This window comes from Mastomys coucha, unplaced genomic scaffold (assembly GCF_008632895.1).
Source record: "Mastomys coucha isolate ucsf_1 unplaced genomic scaffold, UCSF_Mcou_1 pScaffold9, whole genome shotgun sequence".
Lineage (NCBI taxonomy): Eukaryota > Metazoa > Chordata > Mammalia > Rodentia > Muridae > Mastomys > Mastomys coucha.
Window position 1 is genome coordinate 108,858,242 of NW_022196915.1, and position 17,222 is coordinate 108,875,463.

The following is a 17,222-nucleotide window of genomic DNA, read 5'->3' on the forward strand; positions in this document are numbered from 1 at the left end:
ACATAAAGTAATTTGCCATCAGAACTATAATTATAGCCAAAATGCCCAACAAGCTGCTTGGGTTTTGAAAGCTTAGAAGTTTCAGAAAAGACCCAAAGTGGAATCAAGATTAATTCCACTAGTGCCATGGAGGGATCTTGTATCTGCATCAATATATCTCATGGTTTTTCTTAGCATACTTACAAAAGTAAATGTACACTGAGCTAAATGACTTGAAAGTCTGTAAAAGTTGCTAGTCTCTAATCCAGGAAGCTGTGTCCAATTGATAACCCCTCACAAATGAAATATTAGTTTTTGCCAATCAAGTCTAACTGGCTATACTAGCCACTCTTACGGCCACTCTTAACCCCATGCTCAGCAGTATATGGCAAACACAAAATGAACTCAATGGTATTTATTAGAGGTTTTTTGTCTCATAATATTTTTTCATGGCTTTAAGCTTTTTATTGTCCTGTTTTCTTACAGGTCCTTTGTATATATGTTCTGGTTTCTAATTTTGTGGGTGTTTTAGGGGGATTTGTGTGTGTGTAAATGTGTGGGTCTCTGCATCTGTATGTATATCTTGAGCTTTTTTTTTTTTTTTTTTTTTTTTTTTTTTTTTTTTTTTTTTTTTTTTTTTTTTTTTTTGCTTTTTTATGTTTGCTTGTTTCCTATTTTGGTTTATTTTCTTTTATATAATTTTATTGTTTTAAATGGTTGCTTCTTTTCTTAGGATAGAGAGAAATAATGTGAACATGTGAAGGTAGGAAAGTAGGGACTATCTGGAGGAGTTGGGGGAAGGGAAACAATAATCAATACTGAAAATCTATTTTTAACTTAAAAAGAAAAAGAAAAATGACAGTCTTCATTGTTGAAGCACCTCTAGTCTCTCACTCCTACTCAAATCAGGACCCAATAGTATCAAAGCTTTGACTCACATCACATATGAAATAAAGCTGAGTGGGAGATATGACTGCTCAGAATATCCAGAAGCAATCATAGTCCTGTGGAAATGTCTGTACTTGTCCTAAAACTTTCATTTATATAATTTATTCCCTACTGGGGCTTGTAAAGTTTGAAATTCATATCCCTCTAATCATCTTCACTATTAAGCTTTTTTTTTTTTCAGAAGTAGTGTATTAAAAGAATAAAGCATACTGCCTTGTTTTGATTAAAGTACCTCTGTCCAGGAGTTACTTTAAAACAGGATAAAATGGTACTTTTCTCTCCTTATATGTGCACATACTCACACAACAGTTCAGCCTAGAGCTGGAATACCAAGAAATAGGATTTATTTGTGATTAAATTGTTTATACCCTAGTGGGAGAATGTTTGGTGTTTTCTGTGTCCCTCATGATATTTATTATATGTCCCAAACCTGACCTCCCTACAGGAGCAAGGCTGGGGTCAGCTCAGTGGTCGGAGGTAATACTGAGGAACTCCAAAGCATCCAGCCTGAAGGAAAAAAAACTGAAATTTTTGGTAGATCAGCTGGCTACAACCTTTAAGAAATCCCTGCCAGTACTTTGTCTGTCTCTAGAGGGACCTGGTGGCCTTTTTCTTTTATCCTAGGAAGCCAGGCCACTTCTGTAAGCATGCTTGCTGACTTTGTTATTTTCCCCATTTCACTTCTTCAGAAAACTTTGGAATAGTCTTAAGGTCACTTTTTTCAGCTCTAAATTTTAATGTAAATAACAGTAAAATAGCCCTTCAGCAGAATCATAAATTATCAAGGTACATATATTTATATTTTTCTAATTAATTGATAGAGCATAGTAGCCTGTGCCTTAGAATTTGTTCAAAATAAGTGGGAAGGAGCTATTATTTAAAGGTGAAAATCCTTTAATACAGGGAAATAATTTAATAAAAGGAAAATTATTTATGTAGCATGGGACTTTATAGAGTTCAAGGGTTATCTTCAAGAACTATAATAATTCAAAAGAAATTTTACCTAGATATTCTGAAAATAGGCCAATTCTTACAGTTCTATGTGAAAATATTTTATCCTATATATGTATCATTATATATTCATAAGAATGTAGATTTTTATTTTTCAAATAATTTGAAAGTCATGAAATACTTAGAACATTTGGGATAATGAATATTTGTGACATTGAAAGTTTTCTGCTACACATATGCATACATGAGTAAGCACACACACACATACACACATGTATGCACAAATGTACACGTGCAGGCAGCACGGACACACAATCAAGTATATAGAAGGAAAACATTTTTTTTTCTTTTTTTTCCCTCATCTTTGGTGCCTAGAATTGAAAATCATTCCTCCTACATATGTTAAGCTTATGTTCTACCATAAACTTGTACTTGGTGACTCCATGAAACTTAGCAAAACAGCATAAGGAGAAATCTGTGTGAACGCCACTCCAATAAAGAACATTTCTATCAGTCTCTGGAAGGTTCCTGTGGCCATGCCAGATGTATCCATGGGAAAACTGAAGTTTACAGCAGCACTCAAGAGGATGATGCATGTAATATACTCACCTTCCAATGGCTTGGGTAGAAAATGAGCTGCTGGTTTGGTTTTCTTTACTCTGTTTCCTTTCATAACTTGCCCTTCCTTATTTAATCCCAAAAACCAGGCTCTGCCAGACTCCTGTTGCCTGTACAGCATGGATGAGTAGATTACATAATAGTTTTCAAAAACAGACTCTTTAAACTTGCATTCAGGGGTAAAAAGTTCCTATTGGGAGAAAAGAAGAGAAGAGAGTTAAAGTAGAGAGCAGAAGCTTCCAGTGTTTACTTGTTCTGCATGGACTTTTCTGAGGAGGCAACCCTCATACTGAAGGGTAGCTGGAACTGAGTCCTCCTGCATGCAGAAGCTCTCGATACATAATTTTCACTGCCAATGGAATTTGGAGAGTTGGTAATTGGTAGAAATATATGTGCAAGGATGTATCTCCTTTAATAAGGAAATAAAAAATGTAAGCCAGGCATGGTAGTTCATGCTTGTAATTTGAATATTCAGAAAGATGAGGCAGGAGGATTGCTGTGGGTTTGAGAACAGCCTGAGGACAGCCTGAGAACAACAGGTTCCAGGACAGCAACACCTACATAGCAAGATCCTGTATCAAATTATAAAAACCCAAAGAAAAATGAACCATACAGTATTTTCACTTAATCAAAACCCAATTCAATCACCATCTAACCATCTACCACATCACTGTTGCATTATCTATTCCTGATAAAATTGACAAAGCTATTTAAGATAACACATGTTTTACATTATTTTCACAGTAAGTAGACAGTTGTTACAATAAGTAAAATTAGTTGTAGCTGTAAGTAGATTAGTGTTACAGAGTGACAAATTTATACTACTGAGGAACAGACTAAAACCTCAAACTAAAGTTATGATAATGAGATGGCACCAGAGCCACTGGAGTGTGACAAGCTGAGACCAGACATCATGTTAGCTGATAGAAGCTGGAAGTAATTTACCCAATTTCATGGTTTTGAATCCTATTGAAATTCTTAAAAGATCAACAGCAAAACCCTGACTAAAAACCACCCAACAGTTTGGGAAGAGTACAGTGTGTTAAACAGACTTAAGCTCTTACCATCATCTTCATTCCATAGTGAGCAGCACAAAGCTTTAGTATTATTATAAATATCAAAAGTATTTCACAGATGATTTCATATCTTTAAGAAACTCTTATTTGAAATAAATATTTCATGCTTATCTATAATAATACACAGTAATACAGCTTATGAGTATTTCCCTTTTTGCGAGGGAACTGTAGAGTAAACCATCTTTATTTCTTTTGGTTAAAAACAATGGATTTGAATCTGGCATTTCTGTGTACTGCTCATTCCTTATGCTCAGTACATTGGTATTATACACCTAGCAATATAAACAAATATCAGAGGGGGAAAACACACTGAAAAAAGTGTCTTTAACAAAGGTAAGGGCCATGCAAGAAATATGGGGTGGCTCAGTAGAAGCAGACAGTGTGCAGAAAGGCCTGGCCACTCTTCTTTTTTTTTTTTTTTTCGAGACAGGGTTTCTCTGTATAGCCCTGGCTGACCTGGAACTCACTCTGTAGACCAGGCTGGCCTCGAACTCAGAAATCCACCTGCCTCTGCCTCCCAAGTGCTGGGATTAAAGGTGTGCACCACCACCGCCCGGCCTGGCCACTCTTCTTAAACTCCTGCAGCAGCTCATTGGTTTCATTCTCCATATCCTCAGTGTGTTGGATACACTGGCAGAGCTCACAGATAAGGAATGCTCCCAGAGTGGCCTCTCATGGTTGTTCTGGATATGCACATTGACCACATGCACTAGCTGGCAGGAATTCTGATCTCTGGAGTTCAAATCTTCTACAACCTAGTCATAGACTCTCTTCACAAGTGAAGATCAGAAACCCTAGATGGGGCTTGATCCTTGTATTTCTGTCCAACTTATGTAAAATTCCATTGTGTGTATAGAGTTCTTTGTCTTTCCTAAGGAGGTCATTGTACATTCCTGTCATATATGGTTTTGAAGTCATAAACATTGGACTTGTCAGTTGCTGGTCCTGGGAGCATCACGAGTTCCTATTCCAAAGGAACAGACACTGAAAGGATGTTTACTGAGGATGCTTTCATCCTCCAATTCTGGTTACTTGAGCATACCATCACCCTCAGCATTGATCACAACATGGCACCTACCAAACTACCCACTGCACTTCAGAACTTTAACATTCTAACCTCTTAGTAGCAAACTATGTAAAATGTTTAACTAGTTTTTGTAGCAGTTTAGAATAGGCTATGTTCTGTGCTATCTATATGTCTGTCTGTCTGTCTATCTATCTATCTATCTATCTATCTATCTATCTATCTATCTAATTACAATTCTTTAAGTAAAAAAAATCTCTAAAAGTTGAAATTATGTTGAATTGCCATAAGAAATATATCATAATTGTACGTGAAAAATGCCTTCCAAAAGAGGTGAGTTATCAAATGATATCTTCTGCAGTATAAATTTATTCAGTGTGCTCTATACATTTGCTTCACCAGAAGTTAATTTCCCAAGGAGAAATCGATTTTATTAATTCAGATGGTTTTCATGGGAAAGATGACAGATGCAGTGATCAATAAAAGACATTAGTGAAACAAAAGGCAAGGAGAGCCCCTCCCACAGGGATTTGTGAGGTCCTCCAACATGATACTACCTCAGACTTTTTTAAAAACCTGCCCAAATAAATGTCCTTGCCTTCTACTAAATTTCTGCTCTCCAAATACCCTCCTTTTAGTTCTCTCATTAATAAATGGAGCTCTACTGAGTCAGTATCTAAGAGGTGTCACAGAGGAAAGTAGATAAAGTAGTGGAAAAAGCAAAATGTAATGTTTCAAACCTGGCTTGTCCCCTGTGATGGTTAACTTTCGTTGTCAACTTTACACAAGTGTGTATTACTTAGGAAGATAGTCTGAATTAAGGATTCTTTATGGGCATATCTGTGAAGGGTTATGCTAATAAGTTAATTGATGTAGAAAAAACCAGCCTACTATGGGTGGCAACATTCCCTAAAGAGTTTGTCCTGAACTTTATTAGGATGGGGAAATTGGATAAGTCAAGCTAGCACAAGTAAGCAAGCAAGTCAACTTACATGCATTCATCTTACAAGGATTCATTTCTCCCTGTTCTTAGCTGTGTGGTGATATGACTATGTGAACTTTCTGCCTTGACTTCTCCATTATAACATGGACTTGTAAAATGAATTAAACTCCTTGTGTCTCTAAGCTGTTTTTAATTAGTATATTTTATCACAGCAACACAATAAAATTGGAAAGTCCCTAATAGACCAATAAATCTGCCATCTTGAATGAAACTGTCTTCTATGTCAAATATATTAGACTTTGCCACGTCACATGTATCCTTGAGATAATCTAAGGCACAAAAGAGCATGTTATCTGCTAGTAAAAGCCTGTCTCAAAATCATCAAAGAGTATGATGTTAACAGCTGACTTGCTAGGCCACTCAATGGGGGTTAAAGTATATGGCATTACCCTTGGGAGCATTGGATTTTTAGACAGATTATGGCTCACAGATGCCTGTCTCGCTCCGAATCCGCTCGCTCCGGGCCTTAGCCTTTAACGGCTGAGCCACCTCTCCAGCCCAGATGCCTGTCTCATATCTACGTACAATCTCTTTCATTTTGTGAATGTAGATAATTCCTTATTCTTATCTATCACCTCTGCCAAAATATCTAAATATAAGTCATAAGATACTTACCTAGCATTAGTAAAGAGGGTTTCTACTCTGAATTGGTTGACATAACATGAAAGAAAATGAGATTTTCAGTGTGTAAGAGGTAACTTATTCAGTGAACACATTAAGTCCTCAACACTACTTTTTGAGTATGTGTTAGCATCTTTTGTGTTTGTGTATGTTTGGTATATACATATGTGCTGGTGTGTGCACATATATGTATAGGTCTATATCAGGTGTTTTCCTCAATGACTCTCCATTTTATTTTTAAAGACAGGGTCTTCATTGAACTTTTGCTCACTGTCTTGGCTAAACTGACTGCCAGAGAACCTCCAAGATCTTCCCATCTCTATCCTTCTAGCATTAGAGTTACAGGTCTACATTGTCATGGCTGGCTTTTACTATGGGTGCTTGAGATCTAAACTCAGATCCTCCTGTTTGCATGGCAAGTACTCTGATCATTAAACCTTTTCTTTAGTTCCTGTTTAATTTACTTTGTGAGCTTTGCCCATGACTCCAGAAACTTATATATCTTCTGACTTTAATCTGAGCATTTGGGAAACAAAAGAAAGTGGATCTCTGCTAATTAAAAGCCAGCTTGGTTTACATTGTGAGATTTAAGACAACCAGGCAGACTCTGTCTCAAAAACAAACAAACAAAAACAAAAAACAAAAAAAAGCAAAACAAAACAAAACAAAACTTCTCAAGAGAACTATGTAATGCTTGTGAAGACTGGTTGGTGTATTCTGGGCCATTTGATTCCAAATAAGCAAAGTGAATACATACACATACAACATTCTAAGATGTTCTTATCTAGCACAGTTTTCTTAAGACTATAAAAGAACTTAATCTATTCTTCACATGTTATAGCCCAAAACAATGCCAGCATTCTCAGGGCAAATGCTAAAAGTACACACAAGAAGGCGTAGTTACTATTATTTGTTATAAATATACTTTCAATATGTAAACAGAAGCTAATAGAACAGAGGATGTCCTATCTGTATGTTCAGACAGACAAGGTTCAATCAGTGTTTCATTTCTTTTTAGCTGAGTGTTCTTGGGAAAATGGTTTTATCTCTCTGGGTTTCAGTCCACATTTCTAAAACAAAGTTAAAACTATAGGACAAAATGCTATCTGGGAGAAATGGTGTGAATTAACTCATTTTAGAATACTAAAATAATAATAAGTACTCACTAATGTTTATGAAATACATTATTCATTATATAGTATAACTTTTCTGTGTCAATTATTTCAATATTTCAATCCTATCATATTTCTACAGATCAAAATTCAACTGCATGATTAGTCAAAAAACATGGCTTTACATCAAGTATTGAGTTGACCACCAGATATGACAAAAATAAATGAAATAATTCATTTTAAAAGTCATATAAGTACATATTATTATGGCATCTTGGATGAGAGAAGGGTTATTGGTGTAGCATTGTGACAAAGCAGAGACAGGAAATGCCACAGTGTATCAGGAGAATCATAAGCAGTTTGCAAAGATACAGGCACTGCAGAGAAAAAACAGAAACTGATGTGAGTGGAAAGACAGTCTAGCATTTATAATAAAGGTTTTATATGCTGCCAAGATAATGAACCCTATTGTCAGTGAGAAACAAGGCACTCTTGAATAAGCAACAGAGTAAACACAACGTGACTGTCAGTGTTCAAGACAATTTTATAATATTAGTTATGTTTCAACACTAGTATGTTGATTCCTAATCTCTGGAGAAATGGACTGGCAAGTGTTAGGTAGGTCAATGCCATTTTGTGAAGTTCCCTCATTTTGACTAAATTTATAATTCTGGAAATTAAGGTACTTTCGTTTCTAGCCTTAAATTCAATTGTTTCTCTAGGTTTGTGTCTTTCCTGCCCTATGAACCTCAAGTCACAGCCAGCCAGGAAAGTTGATTGTCCATTAGACACCTGACATTCTTTACCTGACTACTTACTGTTTGTCATTATCAATGACTAACTGCAGGCCACAAACAAAATTTTATAATCTATTTCCCCTCCCCCTTCCTCTAAAATGTATGAAAATGGAACCTCAATCTACCACAGGAGCCTGAACTGTATCAATGTCCATGCCATGCTGCCATCTGTCTATGGCTTTGATTACACTTAATAAATCTCTTACTAAAAAGATAATCCATTCAAATGTCCACTTTGAACCTAAAATATGAGACTTTTCAGAAGTTGTCTGTTAAAGCTGTACATTTATCTTCACTCCAGTGGTTAGTATGAGAACGATCCACAGAGCATAGACAAATGCTATCCAAATTATAAGCTACAAAACTGAATTCTCAATTTTGTAATATCTAAGAAAGAGGAAGAAACCATGTTATGTAAATTATTCAGGAGGTAAAATCTTTTTCTTGACGCTAACTTGTAAAGAAACCTATAAAAGTAACATTGATCAACACAAAGGAAAAAATTCTTGATAGTTGAAAAAACTATAGTTTTGTATTTGAGTACTGCAGACACATCAGGGAGATAGACTACATTGGGAAAGTTCAGTAAATAGAACCTGAAATAATTGTAATTGATGATATCAGGGATCATGTGGGCATTTGGAGGCTTTAGTAAGCAGAAGTGAAGCAAGCTGGCAAACAGGGTTCACTGACAAGGATAAATGTCTAGTTTGCACTGCACTGGGCAGACAGTGGTGAGAACAAACTTGAAGAGGCTGTGCATTGCCTGAAAAATTAAAATCTTACATCTTGAGACGATCTGAATTTTCAGGAAAAAAATAACTTTTTGTTTTTGGTCATAACACCTTTTCATCTTGACTATTTCTTCGGTGTATTTCTCAACGTGGAGAAGATCAAGGGTTGGGATGGACCCAGTACACTTCCACTTTGATACCTTCAATAGACTGAAAAAGCAGGGATTCCGGGCTATCTCTGAAGCTCTAATTTATGTTTCTTATTTAGTGAACTGAAAGGACTACTGTGACAGAATACTGGCAGTGATAATAAGAAAATGCTTATTTAAATTTAGGCTTAAATATAAACTCTTTGAAAGTGCCAAAATGAGATAGATAAGGAATTTGATGTGCCTTTTTCTCCTCTTGCCTACCTATATTTAGAACTACCACCCTGAAAACAAGCCCAGTAGTCAAGTTCCAGTAGAAGATTAAGTATTTATTTGCACCAATGCCAAATTAAACCATCAAATTATAGAATAGGAAAAAAGGCACACCACAATGCAGACAGAAGTTTCATATCTCCTTTTCTGTTGTGGTTGTTCTGGAATGAAAGCACCATCTGCAATGTGCTTATTATCTTGACAGCAGCAGCAGAATTCCTCTTCTTTATTCAGGAAAACCCCTGATGGTCTATTTGCATGTGCAAAGATAGTCTTCTGGATTGTGGATGAAACGGGAGGATGATAGGAGGAGACTGTCCATGTTTACAACTCATAAAATGTGAATTAGCCATAAACCCAGAAGATAAGTCATAAACAAAGCATAATGTCAGTACTGACATGACCTTGAGATGTGCAGTAGGCTGCAGTCTTCAGACTGTTGACTCAATAACAGGACTTTCACCTCAAGTTGGAAAGAGAGTTTTTTTCTGAAGCCATGAGTCACCACAGTCTGGGAACTCCCATTTAGGTTACCCAGCTTCCATGCCCCAGTGAAGTAACAGTTTTTTGAAGATTTTGTAATGACAGAATGAAGTAGTAAATTGAGGTACTTTTTAAATATGGTAGAAGAGTCATCAGAATAACAACAAAGCAAGAGAAATCATAGCTATTGGTCTCAGATGCTATCTGATGGCAGTTTTAGACTTTTGATTTGGTGGAAATGAGGGTTTTTTTTTTAAAGTTAATAAATCCCAAAGATTTTTATCTGTTAGTCACAAGGATGTTAGGTCAGATGCAGAGGTGGACAAGGAATGGTTAGTTAGGAGGGTAAAGATAACCCAAGATAAATTATGATTAGATTCTGTACCTGGAACATTCCAATCTCCCCACAATCATGGAAATTCTTATCAATTCAAGTTCATCCTTGTAGAAAGTTCAATGTAAGTGCAGGTTCTGTTTGTTTTATTTCAGCAACTTTCTTTTTATTTTTACAAGATCAAGTCTAACTCTTGTGTAGTGAATACAGATCCATTTCCAAAGGCAATAACATTTATTTTGAGTCAAATGTTAGCAATTATGGTTGGAAATATGGATTCAGGTTGCTCTGAAAGATGAGTTCCAGTATGAAATCAGTTAAATAAACTCCCAGAGTCACAGAATAAAAGACAGTCATAAGCATTGTGTTCTGAACCTAGTCAGGAATGAGCAGACTTGAAGGACCTTCAGGGAGGACTCCTCTTTTCTGTAGTTATTAGCTAGTAAAACCAGGGAGTAATCATTGCAGGAATCTGATTCCTAGTTAAAAAAATTAAATTTGAATGGTATTTCTTGCTCTGGGTGGGGACATGACATCCTACATTGCCCCAAAGATAATGTAGCAAAAGGCTTTATGGTTGGCAGTGAAGACATATTGTTACCAGAGAAATTTGAGGTGACCCACATTGGGTGCCATATTCTACTTACAAAATCTAGGACCCCTTCTGCTGTTTCTAGTTTAAAAAAATAAGAGAAATTTAAAATAGAAATAAAAGGAAGATTGAGAACAACTTTACTAAAGTTTAAGAGAAAAATAGCAAGACAGCTAACCTTTAAACTGTTATGTTTATGTTGATCAATGAAGAGAGAAAAAAGAAAGCAACAATATGTTGTTAGGATCTGGCATGTGCAGCAATGGAGTTCAGAAGAAGTGAGGAACTGACTTCACACAAGCAAAATGGGAAAGACCAGAACATAAGATAAAGTCTACTACAAAATGATAAGACAGAAGAAAAGGGTAGAAAGAACAGAGCTGTATGCTTTTTCTGGGTTAGGACTCAGAAAGGATGCTGGCCAGTGCTTTTCTCTAAGTGTCTGTACTACACGGGAAAGGTTGCTGCGAAAGAAAAACATACTACTAATTAGAATATAAATTCCCCCTACTCAGTTATGTAGCTGAGAATATTGTGCCTCCTTCCAGGTCTAAACAATAGCTAGGTTCTAGTCTTTTGACCTTAATGGGCCTCAAAAAAGCAAAGTCTTCCATCACTTTATATGCTAATTTAAGTCCTCAAGAGACATTTTCTGGCAAAAAGGAGGTGAAGTCCACTCTCTGTGAAGGAGAGGGATGTTTCTTAGGACCTTCAGGGCAGCTTGCTAAGGTCTGTGTAGTTATCTAAGACTAGCACTGTCTGTCCCTTTAGAGTTCATTCAAATCATTCTTTCTATTCTTCTGGAAACCTGTCTGTTCTAATTCAAGAAGAAAGAAGACCAAAGTGTGGATACTTTGTTCCTTCTTAAAAGGGGGAACAAAATACCCATGGAAGGAGTTGCAGAGACAAACTATGGAACAGAGTCTGAAGGAAGGACAATACTATTGTGGATGCCAGCAAGTACTGTCTGACAGGAGCTTGATATAGCTGTCTCCTGAGAGGCTCTGACAGTACCCAACTAAATACAGAAATAGAAGCTCACAGCCATCCATTGGACTGAGCACAGAGTCCCCAATGAAGGAGCTAGAGAAAGGACCCAAGGAGCTGAAGGGTTTGCAGCCCCTTATGACGAACAACAATATGAACTAACTAGTATCCTCAAAGCTCCCAGGAACTAAATCACTAACCAAAGAATACATATACATGGTGGTACTCATGGTTCCAGCAGCAAATGTATAGCAGAGGATGACCTAGTCAGTCATCAAGGGGAGGAGAGGCCCTTGACCCTGTAAAGGTTCTATGCCCCAGTGTAGGGAATTGCCAGGGCCAGGAAGCAGGAGAGGGTGGGTTGGTGAGCAGGGGGAGGGGGAAGGGAACAGGGTTTTTTGTTTGTTTGTTTGTTTGTTTGTTTTCAGAGGGGAAACTGAAAAGGAGATATCATATGATATGTAAATAAAGAAAATATCTAACAAAAAAAGAAAGAAAAAGAAATACCAAGAACCATCCCTAAACATGAAAATCAGCACCATCTCCTCCACTGACCTCTGCCACCCTGAGAATGTGTTTCTTCTCATTGGCTTCTTAGACTATTGCCCACTGTCATCCTCTGAAGCTGCTGCATTCTACCTGGCCATGAACTCTCTCCCTTTCGTGCTACATTCTATCCTCCTCTCTTTTCTAAACAGGAGCCAAGAACCTGACAGAAGCCAGAGCTTCCAGGAAAAAAATTAAATGCATTTACTAAAAATACTGGTAGGTACATCAGGTAAACAGTGGAATGGGGTCTCTGTTACAGGTTTTAGATGCTATCTGGTGACATTCTTAGAGTCTGAGTTTTCAGAAACAGATAGTCTAGCTAATAGTCTAGTTAATGTATTCTGAGGATTTTATCTGCTAGTTAAAGGGACGTTATATGGGAGTCAGAGGTGAGAGCTATATCCCTACTAACAGCGCTACAGGCAAGCAGGTAACTTTGGCTCAAGATTTGTAACATCCAGACTCTCCACAATCGCAGTTTTGAATCAGTCTTTAAAACTTTCAGCATAGGTGTGCCTTTTTCAAGAAACTCCAAAGTTCAAATCTGGGGAGCTGAGAAAAAGATCAGACCCTAAAGTGTTTTGCTGTCTGGTCTTTTACCAGAAAAGTTTTCCACAACTGGCTTAAAGTAAAATTTGATGATTTTTTTTCACAATCTAGATAACAGAGGGAAGAAGTGTTTAGTATTAAACTCCTTAGGGATAATTGTTTCCAATTAAATTTAGATTCCATGTATATTCATTCTGTTCTATATTGTACAACATATATACATTCATATATATTATAATATATTCATGTATGTGAATATATATGACTTGAATACATTTTTTTCATCAACATTTGATTTTAGAGAAACCTAAAAGTCCTCTTCCTGTGAGTGCCTGCTTCCTCTTAGAATACTTCAGCCACCCATTCCACTGTGTCATGGGGCAGAGCCTGACAGAATGACAGTTACATTCTATACATATAGCATGTTAGGTCTCTGAAATGCAACATAGTACCTGTGGCTCCTCCTAGTACTTCTCAACCCACCTCCTACCCTAAACCTCTTCCTCCCAGGGTCTAGACTTCGGCTTCCCTTACCCAGCCTCTTGTTCTCCCCTTCTCTCCTCTCCTGGTTCAGTTTAGTCAACCAATCAAGTTCTGCCTGGATGCTTCCTTCTACCTACTTTCTCTCTTATATCTACAATAATAATTAATAATCTTCATACTTTAGGGGTAATCACATCCTCCTCCTTTTATTTTGCTTTTTTCGTTCATAGGAAAGTTTGTCTACCATTATCATTTCAAGCAGAAAATAAAAACAGAAGTGTTCTGATAGATTTACATTTTTAAAATAAAAGAGAATTCTAAACTCAATTAAAAAGACAGAATATAGGAATTATACTAGGCATACAGCACCAAAGAGCATGTCATATATTCGTGATATGTATTATTACCCGAAATCTTAAAGAGCCCCCACCTGGCACACGACAGGGGAAATCCTGGCTTCCGCTTACTGTTCTTAGTCTCATTAGTAAAATAATTTAAGGGGGCACTCAGAAAAAGGCTTGAGGACAGTTTCATTAGTATCAAAACTCTAGAACAAAACCACAAGCTGTAAATTTTGACAGGTGCCTGAAAGAAGAGTAACAGATAAAGCCAGGCTGTCTATAAACAGTTACATTGTGGCCAAGCAGCCACCAGAACTACTAGAAGCATACTTGGGCTCCTGGCTGTATAGTATCCAAAAGGATGTGCAGATGTAAAGAAGGGAAAAGTAACTATTTCCCGAGTGAGGACTAAGAAAGGCAGGCAGACTTGGGTGAACCTTGTGGCAATTCTGTAGTGACTGCACTTGTCCCTAGAACTCTTGTCCTAGGGAAAAAAGTAAACTCATTAAAAGGATTATTATTCCTTCCACTCGTTAGTGTGATTTAAGGCCCCTTAACTAGATGACTGACCTGCTCAACTCTTCACTGTTCTGATAATAATACCAGCATTAGCATTATATCTATTTCCAGAGTCATCAAAACATACAACCCCTTGCCATTCAGAGTCTAGACATTGATCCTGGACTTTTAGAAAGTTTATTCCTAAGAATTAAATAGAAGTTTCAGGTTCTTAAAAGAAAGATTATGGCAAATCACAAAAGTAATTTATAAATATCATATACATTAGCTATTAACTATGTAGAAATTAAAAATAATTTTTAAACTATAAACTGAGTAATAAAGTATACTTACTTGTAACTGCAAATGAAACCAAAAAATGCTGTCAAATGCTAATTGTAATCAGGAGCAAGGTGCTATTTAATTATTCTTAATAGGTTTCAAATTAATTGGGCAAACTTTAGATGGAATCCTATTGGCTTGTTCAACTTGAAATCTCCATTTTCTCCTCCCTTGTTTCCTTTGTTAGAGATGTGGCCTATGGAAGGTTTAAATGAGGTCAGCAGAGATTTATCTCAATCTCTGTCTCCCTCTACAGTTTATAATCAATCAGTTATATCCCTGTATGCTACTCTTCTGACAGCACCAGCTTCAAAATGGAGTGCAGGATATTCTTATCATCACTAACAAAGTCAAAAATAGTCTGACTGTTCAGGAAATGTTGTAGTCATGAAATCTGAAGTAGAAAATAGCTACAATTATCAGTTTAAAGCATTCATTTAGGTTGACTGTTGTGTTTTATTTCTCCAGAATGCTATATGTTAAAAAATGTATAGTATGGAGCTTTGAATAGCATATATAGTTAAAACTAGTAAACTGTATATGTGTGTAGTGTGTATGTGTACTTTAGACAAGTGTACAATCTCATAAGTACTACATGATTCATAACTTTGATTTGAAAGCAAGACCCAATGAATGTAAGTGAATAGTTACCAACAAACCAAGTAGTTTTTGTTTTTATTTTTACTTAGTTTCCAAGGAAACAAAATTGCAAATAAAAGCTTTGTTTGTTCATCTGAAAAGATACACCTTGTTATTTAGGAGTGATCATATGTTAACTATATATATGTATTTATTATATGCTATATTTGGGCTATTATATTATATGCTATAATTTATTTTAGTGCTAAAATAAACTATTCATTTGATATATTTAACTATTTAACATAAATAAATATCATATCTGAAAATATACTTTATAGCTACATATTTAGTGTATGTATATATTGTGGTATTCAGTGGTACTCAGTGACCAGTACTGGTTCCACAAATTCTCATCCTACCACAGACTTAAAGAATGAGAATCAGCTTTTATCAGGATCCCAAGTAATTTGTATGTGCTCTAAAGTTTGGGAAGCTATGGTATATGTTCTCAGTGCCATACAGAATAAATCAATAAATGACCACAGCATTCAAATGACATTATTAAAGTTTGCCACCAATTTCTTAAAGTCAATGAAAAATTTACAAATGCAAGAAAGAAAAACAAAAATCTAATGTATTTACAGTGAGAAATTTAAATTTATAAATAAAAATATGTCTCAACTGGTTCTATAACATAAGACCTGTTTCATGAGAATACAGACATGTATGAATTCCATAAATTATAATTTTTACTCATTCTGAAGAAAGAATTGTTATAACTACATAAGATTCATCATTGTATACTTGTCAATATTCGAGTGGTTATACTAATATCAATAACAATGTTACTGAATATGCTGATTGACTTTATGCATACCTACATATTAGTCATTGTTGTAAAAACTCTATAAAACCAGCTAACTTAAACCTCCCTGTAATCCTATGGGATTAGTGACACTATCATCCCCATTTTAGTAATGAGAGACTGAGCAGTGTGATTAAGTAATTCACTGCAGTTTATTTATATTCACCAAGAAAAATATAAAAAATTATTCTTACTTTTTTATCAAAAATATTTACTTTGAGAGGTCACCCTGGATGACAGACCTCCAGGTAGGCTGCCTACTTGTGGACTGCCCCTACTGTCTCAGTGCCTGCTTATCCTAACTCCAACTGTCTCTTCCTTCCTCATCACCATATCCTGGTCCCCAACTCTGGTGAGGCCCCCTGCTTTACCAGAGGCCATACAAACAGCACAACTCCAGATATGACTCTGCCCACTTGGTGACTTCCTTTATGGTCTCTTTCTCCAACCCCCACCAATCTCCCCACCTCTCCTCATTACCATATCCCAACCACCAACTTGAGCATGAAACCCTTCTCAACAAGAGGCCACTTGGCCATCAGAAGTTCTGCCACCAACTCCAGTGGAGATGCTCTGCTCAACCACAGGCAAAAGACCAGAGAGAAATCAAGGAACAAAATACCCATCCAACAAAGACAAACTCAGAAATCAGCACCTAGACTAATAATCATACCAAACCCATATGCCTTAATGTCAGTGTAAGAACAAAATCAACAATAGCCAAGGTAATATGTCACCACCAGAACCCAGTTATGCTACTACAGTAAGCCTTGAATATAGCAATACAGATGAAACACAATTAAAACCAACTTTATGAAGATGACAGAGGTACTCAAAGAGGATATGGATAAATGCTTTAAAGAAGTCAAAAAATACACCAGAACGAAATGAATAACCATTCAAGACCTGAAAATGGCAATAGAAACAATAAAGAAAACACAAAATGAGTGAAATCTGGAGTTGAAAATCTAAGTGAACAGGATTTACAGACAGAGCATCACCAACACAATACAAAAGATGGAAGAAGGTCCTGAGTTTGGATCCCAGCAACCACATGGTGGCTTATAGCCACCCATAATGAGATCGGACGCCCTCTTCTGGTGCGTCTGAAGACAGCTGCAGTAAATTACGCTGAAGCAAGTGGGGCCAGCAGAGGTCCTGAGATCAACAGCCACACACATGATAGCTCACGGCTATCTGTACAGCTACAGTGTACTCATAAAATAAATAAAAATAAATTTAAAAAAAAAGAATATAATAGAAGAGCCGGGCGGTGGTGGCGCATGCCTTTAATCCTAGCACTTGGGAGGCAGAGGCAGGCAGATTTCTGAG

The 17,222-nt window shown here is 36.5% G+C and overlaps 1 protein-coding gene and 1 pseudogene across 2 annotated transcripts in view; both read right to left on the reverse strand.

The window, feature by feature from the left end:
• Positions 1-17,222, reverse strand: part of Fgf14 (fibroblast growth factor 14) — a 669,954-nt gene that overhangs the window by 12,628 nt on the left and 640,104 nt on the right. For both annotated transcript variants that reach the window (XM_031361718.1, XM_031361719.1), the window contains exon 4: positions 2,488-2,686. In XM_031361718.1, the coding sequence (XP_031217578.1) occupies positions 2,488-2,686 (199 nt within the window). The remainder of the gene's footprint in view (positions 1-2,487; positions 2,687-17,222) is intronic.
• Positions 3,936-4,641, reverse strand: LOC116084630 (annotated as a pseudogene).